The sequence below is a fragment of the Diceros bicornis genome, chromosome 5 (assembly GCF_020826845.1).
Source record: "Diceros bicornis minor isolate mBicDic1 chromosome 5, mDicBic1.mat.cur, whole genome shotgun sequence".
Classification (NCBI taxonomy): domain Eukaryota; kingdom Metazoa; phylum Chordata; class Mammalia; order Perissodactyla; family Rhinocerotidae; genus Diceros; species Diceros bicornis.
Genome location: NC_080744.1, coordinates 14144803 through 14158318, shown reverse-complemented (window position 1 = coordinate 14158318; position 13516 = coordinate 14144803). Strand labels below are relative to the sequence as shown.

At 38.6% G+C, this 13516-nt stretch overlaps 1 protein-coding gene across 2 annotated transcripts in view; it reads left to right on the top strand.

Annotated features, from left to right (window-relative positions):
- The window catches only part of PRORP (protein only RNase P catalytic subunit), a 128182-nt gene extending 116009 nt beyond the window's left edge, over positions 1-12173 (top strand). For both annotated transcript variants that reach the window (XM_058540722.1, XM_058540723.1), the window contains exons 6-8: positions 6679-6827; positions 10287-10482; positions 11865-12173. In XM_058540722.1, the coding sequence (XP_058396705.1) occupies positions 6679-6827; positions 10287-10482; positions 11865-11996 (477 nt within the window). In that variant the 3' untranslated portion in view covers positions 11997-12173. The remainder of the gene's footprint in view (positions 1-6678; positions 6828-10286; positions 10483-11864) is intronic.
- Positions 12174-13516: the final 1343 nt, after the last annotated feature.

Genomic DNA, 13516 nt, shown 5'->3' with positions numbered 1-13516 from the left:
CAAACTGAAACTCTGTACCCATTAAACAATAACTTCTCATTCCCATCTCCCCAGGCCCTTGGCAACCGCCATTCTGTTTTCTATCTCTATGAATTTGACTACTCTAGGTACCTTGTGTAAATGGAATCATACAATATTTGTCCTTTTGTGTCTGGCTCATTTCACTTAACATAATGTCTTTAATAAAGGTTCATCCATGTTGTAGCATGTATGAGAATTTTATTCCTTTTTAAGGCTGAATAATATTCCATCGTATGTATATACCACATTTTATTTATGTATTCATCTGTTGATGACTTTGGGTTTTTTCCAAAACTTTCTTCCCTGAAGGTATTCTATAATAAGTATTCTTATATATGAAGTATATTGATTATAGCTATCTTGCTGAATAACTGGCACAGAACTTCTAATATCTGTAGACATCAGATCCCAAAGGCTTTAGAGTTGTTGAAGATCTACAGTCCACACAACCCAGGAAGTGCCAGAGACTGCAGAGGGGGAGGTAAAAAGTTAAGAATAGAGAAAGGAAGTTACACTGCTGTTTAGGATTACTCAGAAAAGCTCTTGCTCTCCTTGGCCTCGTCCACCTCCCAGGCAGCGTTTCTGCTTCCTGAGCATCCCTACGCAGTTATTTCTAACAAAAATACATTTAGCCCTGCCAAATGTATTTTTACCCTAAGCTCAGGAACTACCTTTAGCAATTTTATGCCAAAAGTAAGTGTGTCACTTAGGAGTGAAAAAAAAAAAAAACTCTTATCTGTTCCTACAGGAGATAAACCAAATTAGAATGGAAGCCAAACCAGAAAATGTTTGCACCAAATACTACGCTGAAATTTGTTCTTACTCTTCTGGGTTTTGGAGAATTATCCTTTAGACATCTTAAGGAGCAATGTGGGAGGACAGGGGAGGGGGAGTGAGATCTGATCCCAGGTTAACCTTGAGGTACTGGGCGCCCGGAGTTCTGGAATCAACTTGGAATTTTAGATATTCTCTAGAATGAGTTGTACTGATTATTTTGCTCCGCTATGTGGCCCAGATTCCATACCCTTTAGGCAAATCCAGAATTGTCCCCACCATCTCTGAGTTCTCCAGGTTGAGGACAGCCCAGAGTGGATCTCGTCTTCTCTGGTCAGGACTGCCCTGAGCTCAAGGATACTCTTCCCCACTCTCTCATTTAAACCTAATCCGTGTTTATAGTCTCAAGGGGAAGATTGTCTTTTATGGGATATTGACCATTCTGTACACATTGGATATTTGTCACACACCCCTTTATCCTTCCTGTGAAGGCCCAGTTTGGTTTTGGTTTGAGGTTTTCTGGTTTGGGGGTGGTTTTTTTTTTTTTTTTTTTTTTGGCTCTTCTGTTTGTTTACTTTTTATTTTGAGATATTTATAGATTCATATGCAGAGGTAAGAATAATAGAGAGATCCCATGTATCGTTCACCTAATTTCCCCCAATAATAACATCTTGCCAAACAATATTATAATATCACAACTAGGATATTGATATTGATATTGATATAGTCAAGATAGAGAGCATTTCTGTCACATGAATCCCTCATGTTGCCTTCTTATAGCCACACACACTTCCCTCCTGGCCCCATGCTTCCTTAACCCCTGGCCACCACTAATCTGTTCTCAGTCTTTATAATTTTCTCATTTCAGGAATGTTATATGACAGGAATCATACCTTTGATATATATAACCTTTGGTGTTTGGCTCTTTTCACTCAGTACAGTTCTGTGGAGATAATCTAAGTTGTTGCAATATCAATAGTTTGTTCCTTTTTATTGTTGATTAATATTCTATGGTCTGGATGTACCAATTGTTTAACTGTTCACATATTGAAGGACATCTGGATTGTTTGTAGTTTTTAGCTATTATGAATAAACCTAAGTAGGTAAACATTTGTGTACAAGTTTTTATGTGAACATAAGTCTTCATTTCTCTCTGATAAATGCCCAGAAGTGCAGTAACTCAATGGTGCGGTAGCTGCATGTTTCATTTCATAAGAAACTGCCAAACTGTTTTCCAGAGTGGCTGTACCATTTTAAATCCCACTAGCAACATATGAGTGATTTAGTTTCCCCACATCCTCATCAGCATTTGATATTATCACTATTTTTTATTTTAGTGAGACTGATAGGTGTGTAGTGATACCTCATTGGGTTATAATTTGCTTTTCCCTGATGGCTAATAATGTTGGACATCTTTTCATGTGCTTATTTATCATCTGTATGTCTTCTTCGGTTATCATTTGTATATCTTCGACAGTGAAAGATCTTTGCTCATGTTCCATTTGGGTTGTTCGCTTTTTTTAACTGTTGAGTTTTGAGGGTTCTTTATATGTTCTAGATACTAGTTCTTTGTTGAATATGTGGTTTGAAAATATTTTCTCCCAGTCTGTAACTTGTCTTTTCATCCTTTTAACAGGGCCTTTCACAGGCAAACATTTTTAAATTTAATGAAATCCATTTTATCAATTTTTCCTTTTATGGACTTTATTTTAGGTGTCAAGTCTAAGAACTCTGCCTAGCTCTGTGTCATGAAGATTTTTCTCCTAGTTTTTTTTTTTCCTAAAACTTTATAGTTTACATTTTACATTTAAGTCCACGATCCATTTTGATTTAATTTTTTCTATAAGGTGTGAGATTTAGGTAGAGTTTCATTTTTTACTTATGGATGTTCAATTGCTCCAGCAACATTTATTGAAAAGGCTATCTTTCCTTGGCATATTTGTGTGGGTTTATTTCTGGATCATCTGTTCTGTTGACCTATATGTCTATCCCCCCACCAGTATCATAGAATGTAGATTACTGTATCTGTATAATAAGGCTTAAAATGAGGTAGACTGATTTTTCCCACTGTATTCTTCTTTTTCAAAATTGTTTTAGCTATTCTTATTCTTTTGCCTTTCCATATAGTTTTGGAATAATCTTGTCTGTATCCACAAAAAAATCTTGCTGGGATTTTGATAGGAATTGCATTAAATGCTTATGTTAATTTGGGGAGAACTGACACCTCGACTATTTTGAGTCTTCGAGTCCATGAACATGGATGGTGCTGTTGAGTTCTTCTATATACTTGCTAATTTTCTGTCTAGTTTTTCTCTCAGTTATTGATAGAGGAGTGTTGAAGTCTTCAGTTATAATTGTGGATTTATCTATTTCGAAATCCTTTCAGTTCTATCAGTTTTTGCTTCACGTATTTTGAAACTATTGTTTGGTGCACACACATCTAGGATAGCTGTGTCTTCTTGGTGGAGTGACCCTTTTATCATTATATAATGTCCCTCTGTGTCTCTGGTAATTTTCGTTGCTCTGAAATCTATTTCGTTTAATATTAATGTAGCCACTCCAGCTTTCCTTTGATGAATGTTTGCATGATATAATTTTTTCCATCCTTTTACTTTCCACCAGCTTATATTGTTATATTTGAAGTGAGTTGCTTTTAAGTAGCATATAGTAGTTGGGTCATGTTTTTTAATCCACTCTGCCAACCTCTGTATCTTAATTAATGTATTAAAATCCTTTATATTTTGTGTTATTACTGATATGTTAGGGCTTATGCCTACCATTTTATTTTTTATTTTCTGCCATCTCTGTTTTTTTTTTTCCTCTGTTTTATTTTCCCTGCTTTCTTGTGGGCTACTTGAACCTTTTTTAGAATTTCATTTTTATGTATCTATAGTGGTTTTTTTGTTTTGTTTTATTTTTTAATCTATAGTATCTTTGAGTGTATCTCTTTGTATAGCATTTTTAATGGTGCTCTAGGTATTACATATATATATAACATCACAGTCTGCTGGAATCATCATTTTAACAAGTTTTCTGTCTTGCTAGACAGCCTCTTTCCTGTTCCTTTGGCTAGAGAGAATAGGCCTTTGTTGGTCTTTTTTTGTCTACGTCCATTGGCATTTCCAGGTTGCTGGCTTCTTCAGTTCCAAGTCTAGGATATATGAGGCAAAAAGAAAATTGAAAGAACTCACCAATTTGTCATTCCTCATGTCCCAAGGGCCCTAGCCAGGCTGGCTTTTTCTTTCTACCTTTCAAGGTCTTCTTATGTTTGGTTTATATATCCTGTCTGGGGGGTTTTGTTGTACTTAGTGGGAGAGATAGGGAAAAGTACATCTACCCCATCTTCCCAGAAGTGGAAATTCCTCCCAGTTTTTATTTTTGATCTAACATAGAATTAAGGTGAATTTTCTTTTTCTTTACTATTTTGACTATACCTATGATTCTGACCCAGCCCACTGGATCTAGCCTTGGAATTTACCCCAGAGGAAGCGCGCTCATAGCTAGACCGTCACAGAGTTTCAGGCCAGTGCCTTTATTCTGTACACTCATCAGTCTCTCCTGTGTCTTTCCTTTATTCTCCTTTGTTTGCACCATTTTCAGAGAGCTGCTGCTAGTAGAGACTTCTCAGCCACAAGATGGTGCCCCAGAGTAGTTCAAGCTAAGCCTTTTCTGCCCTTCCTTGGGCCACTATCTTTAACTTAAATTAGTAAACTCAAGGCCATTTATCTAAACCAGGATATAGATATGAAGACCCAATTGTGTTTTTCTTTAAGCCGTGTCTTCTCAGTTGCATGGAAACTTAAGTAATCAGTATCAAAAATTGTTTTTGTTTGAAATTTTTTTTTGTATCTTTACAGTAGCTTTGTGGGAATTCATTGGAAATTTAAAAAAGTAATTGTCATTCCTCTTAATGAATCCAGTTGCCATTTTGTATCTGGGCTCATTGAAAATAATCTGTAATCTCAGCATAATTTTAACAAAGGAATGTTGTTATAAATGCATTCTGAAGGAGATGCACTCTCAATGTCTTTTGAGGTGTTTTAATCCATGAACCAAACTGTCTTAGTGTAGATGTTTGCTTTGATTACTAGCCTAACTTTTAAAATAATAGCTTATGAGATTATATAAACATGCATAGACTAAAAAGATGTAAATACATGTTAACAATCTTCGGGTAGTGAGGTATGAGTGGTTTCTTCTTTCATCTTTCTTCTTGTCTGTATTTTTCAAGTTTTCCATAATAGCTACTTTTATGATGGATAAAAATAGATGTGGACATATTCTTCAGCTAATCAGAAAATGTTTATTAACCATCCAGTATATGTAGAGCCAGCGTACATGTTTTCATAGGCTTGATAGTTGGGTAAGAAAATTATTAGGCACTCCCTCACTAAAGGCAGGGACGATGTGTTTTAAAATTTTGTGGGCTGTGATACATACCATGTGCCTTATACATGGAGAGGCCTGAGAAATAACTGTTGAATAAACACAGAAGCCATTATTTCTAGCTTTGAAGGAAAGAATTATATTTTCCTGGTTGTAAAGCTTTGGGTTTAGAATCCTCACGCTGTTCTTGGTATACTTCTCTGCTTGAGTATTAGCTCACATTCAGTAGGCAAGTTGTGTCCATTCTGTGTCTTAATTCTAGAACTAATAATTAAGGATAATAAAACCAACAACTGTTTCCTAAAATAAGAAGATTAGTAATGGAGTGGAATGGATAAAAAAAATATATATATAAATCCAAAGCATTAAACAGTAATTAAAAAATTCAGCCCTTGCTAATTCATTATTAGATTGTCAGAGAGTCTACATGTATATTAGACATAACAGGTGCTAAAGCAATATTTGACAACTAACCAAATGAATGAAATTTTATTGATTAAAGAATTTTAAATAATATCCTGAAAATCTACATGGGAAGAAATCATGAGTAAGGGCAAGCTAGACTAAAATCAGTGCCTTTTCCAACCAAGACCCAAGAAAATTAAGGATCTCTTGAATGACTTTCAACTTGTGATTTTTGTAGTCCCAGCAATTCTTATAAATTAAAGAACTTTTATATTTCTGATACACTATTATATAACATAAATTTTAATTAGCTTTTTTTTACTTAATGTATCCATTTATAGCTTAGTTTAATAGGTTGTACATGAAAGTAATATGGACTTTTCCTTATGAAAGATTGAATGTAGGCAAGCTCACCAAAGTACTAGATTTACTAAAAATCCAAGTCTAGACTTTTGAGAGGAGTTCCTGTGCACACAAGACATGTGGGAAGTGGAGAGAATGGGAGTAAATTCACTGACGAAATAGGCTACAGGATGGATAGTGACAGACCTTAGGGAGGAAAAAGTTCAATGAAGGGTAGCAGTATCAGCAGAATCATGACATGGAAAAGTTGGCCAAAAAGTCACTCTCTAGTCCAGCGATTTACAAACTTTTTTAAAAAAAGAAGTAGAATGCTTTATTCAAATGAAAACTTATGCAGAATACCAGTATATAAATATATAAAAGCTGAGCTGTTTTGGTTGAAACCAGATTGGGAGTGTATAGAACCAAACCCCATACTCCTTAGCCTCCCTGTGTCTATCCCAGTGGGCTCTGGGGAACACAGTTTAAAAACAACTCATCTAGTCTATGCTTAGAAAACCCTTCTGGATCCAGAGTATCCTGACCAGTGGGCAGGTGTCACGCATTAATTTGAAATAAGGAAGCATTTTCCTCAGGCTTACAAAGATGGAAAATTATTTTAAGGAATGTTTTCTCACCTCTTACCAGAAAAAGAGTGTTTCACCATTGAGATTACCAGCTGCAAGAATCACTCCACTGACCTGAGGTTCTTCCCTTGACCCTCTTGGGGGCTGGCTTTGTGTTTTTTAGCTCTTGGGTGTGGTCTCTCAATTAGCCAAGCAGAATCTGCGACTACTGGTCCTGGGCCGGAAGCACATGCTAAGGCAGGGTTCCCGGTGGAGAAGGGATGAGATGGAAAAGCTGCAAAAGCAAGCCAGCTGTTTCTTTGCTGACAACATGTGAGTACTGAAGGTAATAGGTAAATTACACTAGGCTCCAGTCATCTGCTTGTTAGTACCTATTTTTACCATTTTTTTAATTTAATTATTTTATTGAGGTCATATTGGTTTATAACATTGTGTAATTGCAGGTGTACATTATTATATATCAGTTTCTGTATAGACTACATCATGCTCACCACCAATAGTCTAGTTTTTATCCATCACCATACATGTGTGCCCCTTTACCCCTTTTGCCCTCCCTGCCCCCTTCCCCTCTGGTAACCACTAATCTGTTCTCCTTATCCATGTGTTTCTTTACCTTCCACATATGAGTAAAATCATATGGTGTTTGTCTTTGTCTGGTTTATTTTCACCATTTTTAAAGTGCATGTGTATGTATGTATAGATACTCAGCCTCATTAAAAAAAATAAAAAGACTTGAGGCAGTTTACAAAAATACAGTTTCTACAGCAGGATAAACTTAAATAGATGAGGTTCAAGGAGAAATGAGGGGGAAGACGAAGTCAGAAGTGAGATTAGTATACGGAATGCATGTCATAAGGTCCTGAATAGATGATTTAACAAATACTTTACAGATATGAGCACCTTCTGTGTTCTTGGAGAGACAGCAGTAAACAAAAGCAAGTCCCTGCCCTCTCGGGACTGAAAATAAACAGGTAAACAAACGCACAGGTAGTGTAATTCCAGGCAGTGATCAGTGCTCTGAAGACAGCAAAGCTGAGTGAGTAGACAGAAAGGGATTAGGCAGGGGTGGGTCAGAGGGTAGTGGGTGGAGTGGTCAGGAAGGGCCTTTGGGAGGGGGCAGATCTGAAGGGAAGGAGTGAGGCATTTGAGAAAGGGGGAGAGGTGGTGAGAAGAACATACCAGGTAGGGGGAACAGCAAGTAGCAAGTGTTCAAAAAGCCCTGAGGCAGAAATGAGCTTGGCGTGTTTGAGGAAAGCAAGCAGGCCAGTGTAGGTGGGCTGTAGCAGCAAGAAGGAAAGTAGTAGCTTCTGAGGCAGAGGAAAGGCAGGAACCACATTACTGAGGCCCTCATAGGCTCTGGTGGGCAAGCAACGGGCCTGGATTTTATTCTAAATATAAATGGAATGGTGCTATGAACTACAGCTTCCCAGGGAGCCAAAGGAACATGGAAAACATGATCAGTGACAAATGTACAGTGTCTGTAAAGTAAGACGAAAGCAGCTAATCAGGAGGAGCACAGACCCGCAGCAGCACATATAAACAGGCATTTCGTTTTTCATGCTATTCCCCCCCCCCCCAAAGCCCCAGTAGATAGTTGTACGTCATAGCTGCACACCCTTCTAGTTGCTGTATGTGGGACGCGGCCTCAGCGTGGCCGGAGAAGCGGTGCGTCGGTGCGTGCCCGGGATCCGAACCCCGGGCCGCCAGCAGCGGAGCGCGCGCACTTAACCACTAAGCCACGGGGCCGGCCCTTCATGCTATTTATGCTGACAAAAGTTTATTTCCCACTTTGCGTGGATAGTGTGTATGCCTCAGCCCCAAGTCTAGGTTTCATTAGGCTGAATGTGATAACTTGAAGATTTGTCAGTATTCCCCAAGTCATTTATTCTTTTTTTTTTTTTTTTTGTGAGGAAGATCAACACTGAGCTAACATCCATGCCAATCCTCCTCTTTTTGCTGAGGAAGACTGGCCCTGAGCCAACATCTATTGGCAATCCTCCTCCTTTTTTTTTTTTCCCCTTTTCTCCCCAGAGCTCCAGTAGATAGTTGTATGTCATAGTTGCACATCCTTCTAGTTGCTGTATGTGGGACGCGGCCTCAGCATGGCCGGACAAGCAGTGCGTCAGTGCATGCCTGGGATCCGAACCCGGGCCGCCAGTAGCGGAGCGCGCGCACTTAACCGCTAAGCCATGGGGCCGGCCCCCAAGTCATTTATTCTTAAAAAGGTAAAATGGCTCTCGATGCATGAAGCAGAAGGCTAACCCCTCATTCAGATCCCAGACCAAATCCCTTTTTTGTTTAGCTAAGTCCATTTATTTATTCACGGGAGGGGGTGCTTCCATGTGTCCAAGAGTAGAAGACAATAATAATGCTCTTCACGCAATCACCTTAGACAACGTGCGGTAGACATTAGGAGCGCAAGCTTGGGAATTAGTCTACCCAGGTTGAGATCATGGCCCAGCCACTTTCTATCTAGGAAGGCGTTTCCCTTCTCTGCATCTTCTTTTCTTCATGCATAATCTTCATGGGGTTGTTGTGAAGATTAAATGAAATAATACCTGTAAATAATACATGTAAAACTCTTGGCACAGCACCAAGTACATGGAAAGCTTATATGTTAGTTGCTGTCATCATCATTGTTATTTTTCTTAGGTAGGAGAATTGGATAAATGCAAAGTGTTATAACCAAGAAGCCTGTTGGAAATTGATCTCATGCTTGGTTTGGGGCCTGTATTTATTGCATCCACTGACGTTCCAAACCTAGTTGTAAAGATTGATTCAGTGACCTTCTCTGGCTTTGGATTTGAATATTTAAATTTAACGTTAACTCTGTTTTCCACTAACGTGCCAAAGAAGCCACTTCAAACATACATTAGATAGAATAGTATAGTGAATCCCCATGTAACTGTCATCCAGTGACAACAATTACCATCGTTTTGCTAATCTTGTTCCATATAACCCCCCACATTTTTTCTTTTTTTCTTTCTCTCTCTTTTTCCTGGAGACTTTTAAGGTAGATTCCAGTCATTTTATCATTTCACTTGAAATACTCCAGTATAAGGTAAACTTTAAATGGTCCTACTTTGGGTCACTTGGATCAAGGCCTAAGGCCTATCACATGTTGCAGTCTGAATCTCCTGAGCCAGGGGAGCTACTGCCACTTTTACAGAACATGTACTCAAGTGGTAAGTGCTGATGTTGAGGGTCTATTGGAGACTCTGAGTCACTGGCTCTTCTCAAAGCAGGAGATGCCTTCAGGTGCTCATCAGTGTGACTTCCAGGAGCTGCTTTGAGATACCAGTTTCGACTTTGAGAGCAGCCCGTTATTTCTGGTGGCTTGCAAGAAAAGTGTCGTCTTGCCCTATTAGTATTATGAGTGTGTCTTGAATTTGAGTGAGGAAAAGGGAGACAATGTGTGCTATCTGGTATAAGAGGCAAATAGGAAAAATGCCCTGGGAACACAAAACCAACTTTAGAGTGTGAAGAGAGAATTATTTTTAGAATTTTTCATTCTAGTGGGAGAGCCTAGTTAAGCCGTTAAGAGTTAGCATTAGCATTTCCTTCCCCTTAGCTTTCCATCTGTGTTCTAGATAGTGTTGCCCACCAGCTAAGGGCTTGCAGGTGGTTCATAAGAATCACTGAGATCATGTCGGTTAAGAATGTAGAGCACCTCTGAGGAAAGTAGACTGGAAGTGAAAAGCATGGTGACGAATGCTATCCTCTGCCTCCTGGGCGTGTGCTTGATCGGGTCCTTTCTTCTGCCTGGCTCAGCTCAGAGGATGATCCGTTCCTTCTGTATGCCGCACTGCACTCGGGGAACCACTGCAAGTTTATCACAAAAGACCTGATGCGGGATCACAAGGCCTGTCTACCGGATGCCAAGACCCAACGCCTGTTCTTTAAGTGGCAGCAGGGACACCAGCTGGCAATTATTAATTGGCTTCCAGGATCAAAAATAACCTTTCAGGTATGTTACCTGTTCTCTACATAATGTCAACAGAGTCAAGTATATAGTAAGAATATGGCATAGTCAAAGAATGTTGCAACTAATTGAAGGTTCTAAATGTTTGTTTTTCTCAGTTTTAGTTTGGTGTTTGGAATTAGCCAGTTCCTGGAAACAGGAAGTCTGCCAGAGGAAAAGTTTTCATAGGCCAACCCCACATTAATTGACACATTGAAAACACCTAGGATGTCATCAATTGTGACTTCAATTATGTCATCAATTACAACTCTTCATACGTGTTTTTTATTTTCCTATTTATTTGCAGTAGCTAAAAATTCCTTATCCCTGATGGTTTGTCATACTTCTACTTCTGCTAAGTTACTCCATTTTCCTGTTTATTCCACTTCTATGGCACAGTCTCCTTTGACTCTAGTTTAGACACCTATAAATACAAGGATGCCTCTTGTATGAAAGCAAGGGGAGAAACTCCAAAGGCAAGTTATTACAGAAAAATACACTAGCCAATGGTAGATATGGTCCAATGGTCAAAAAATATACAAAACAATAAGTTTATAGGAAATATGGTATCAAATGATACTACAGAGATGCTGTCAGTAAAATCAAGACTGTGGGAAATGATACAGGGCAACTGACCTGGGTTCCTCAACAACAAGAAAATTGTAAGAAAAATAGAGATGGAAAGGGAAGCTCTAGATTAAAAGAGAGTTAAGAAGTAATTCAATTAGTCACAATGTAATAATAACCTTATTTCAATTCCTATTCAAACAAATAAACTGTAAAAGATATGTACACCCAATTAATAAGTGGAGAAATGTAAACAGTAGAAAATTGATAGTGTTAAGCAATTATTAATTCTTAAGTGTAATAATGGTATTGATCTTGTATTTACAAAATAGGTCCTTATCTTTTAGAGATACATACTGAATATTACAGAAGAAATGATATAATATCTGAGATTTGCTTCAGAATAATCTTGGCGATGGGAGGGCTGGGGAGAGGAAGTGGGTGGGGTATGGATGAAATAAGATTAGCCATGAGTTGATAATGATTGAAGCAACGGGTACACAGGAGTTCATTATACTGTTTCTTTACTTTTCTCTCTCACATAAAAACCAATAAAGGCAACAAAAGAAATACTGTATCCTATAAATGTGATGCTCTTGTAGAGAATCTTTAACCTGAAAAATGAAACCCCTCAAAACAGGAACTCCTAATACTAGGGTTTATCTTTGTAGAGCTAGCTGCTCTTTGAAAAAAATCCATTGTTAAGTAAGATAGAGAATACTCCTCTGAAGCAAAATGAGACATTGTCGAAAAAGAAAGGGAAATGGCCAGGTAACCGTTTAGTGTTGTTCTCAGTGTTTGGTTCCTTTTTAATTCAACAGCATATTCTCAGCCATGATACAGTGGTGCAAACAACTGGAGATTCGTGGCACATACCATATGATGAAGACCTGGTGGAAAGGTATTCCTATGAAGTACCAACCAAATGGCTTTGCCTTCACCGAAAGGCATAAAGACTCTTACCCCCAAGCTAAATTGGTGTTTGGGTGCCTTCCTGGTTGACATCAGAGCTCTTAAGTCTATGCTTGTTTAGAGCATTGCTTCATCCTGTTTGATCCAGTTTGTCCTGTTTGGTCCAGTTGGTTTGTATGTCAACAAATTGATTTTTTAATTAAATATGATATAATATCTTTTCATAACCAGTTGCATTTTTCCCCCTAACATTTGTTTTTGGAGGCTTATCCAGAGTTGGGGAACTCAGTGCAGAGGAAAGCCTACATTTCTCCTGTTGGGCCAGCCATTCCCCTTAGTTGGGCGACAGGTACTTCTGATATCCATTTTGCTACTCCTGACCTCACCTTCCAGGTCTACCAATAGCAGAACCAATCCATCTGGCCCTGGCCCCTGGGTTGTTTCTAACCTCCTTCTCCCATTTCTGATATCATCTCATCCTCTGCATATTATCTCCTACCCACACTGAATCAGTTATGGTCCTCTGTGATAAACCGGCCAAGATATCAAAGGCTTATTGTCAACTTTTACTTTTCACCCAATGATTTGGGTTGGAGGAAAGGGGGCAATTCTTTCTCTTTAGACTATGATCGTTTCTTCTTCATTCTATAATGGCTTTTCCAAATTGGTTCAACATTTTGTGAACACTATTAATTCCATCACTTGGTATGAGGGCTTTCTAAAGTATACAGATTTTTTCATTTAATCAAGTTTGACTTAGTTTAACAAAGTGATTAAGTTTTAATAGTTCCCTCTCTGTTTTACCCCCTTGCTAAACAGCTTACACCTCACCGGGCCTTGATTTTAGCTGAAAATATGCTTGTCTGCAACACTTCATGATAGTTCTTTCCTTACTTGTACATACTTTATGATTTAATATTCAAGAACAGGCAAAACCAATCTGTGGTGATAAAAATCAGAATAGTAGTTGCCTGAGGAAAGGGGCACAAGAGAACTTGCTGGGGATAATGGAAAGTTCTGGCTGATGCTAACATAGGGGTATGTATACATTAGTCAGAATTCATCACACTAAACAATTAAAATTGATGCATTTACAACAGTGTACCTCAAAAAAGTATGTTAGCATAAAACAAATGTTGGAGAGGATGTGGAGAAAAGGGAACTCTCATTCACTGCTGGTGGGAACACAAACTGGTGCAGCCTCTATGGAAAACAGTATGGAGATTCCTCAAAAAATTAAAAATATTTTTTGAGGAATATTTTTTGGCCGGCCCCATGGCTTAGCGGTTAAGTGCGCGCGCTCCGCTGCTGGCGGCCCGGGTTCGGATCCCGGGCGCGCACTGACGCACCGCTTCTCCAGCCATGCTGAGGCCGTGTCCCACATACAGCAACTAGAAGGATGTGCAACTATGACATACAACTATCTACTGGGGCTTTGGGGAAAAATAAATAAATAAATAAAAATTATAAAAAAAAAAAAAAGAAATACCTTATGATCCAGCTATGCCACTTCTGGGTATTTATCCAAAGAACTTGAAATCAACAATCCAAAGAGGCATAT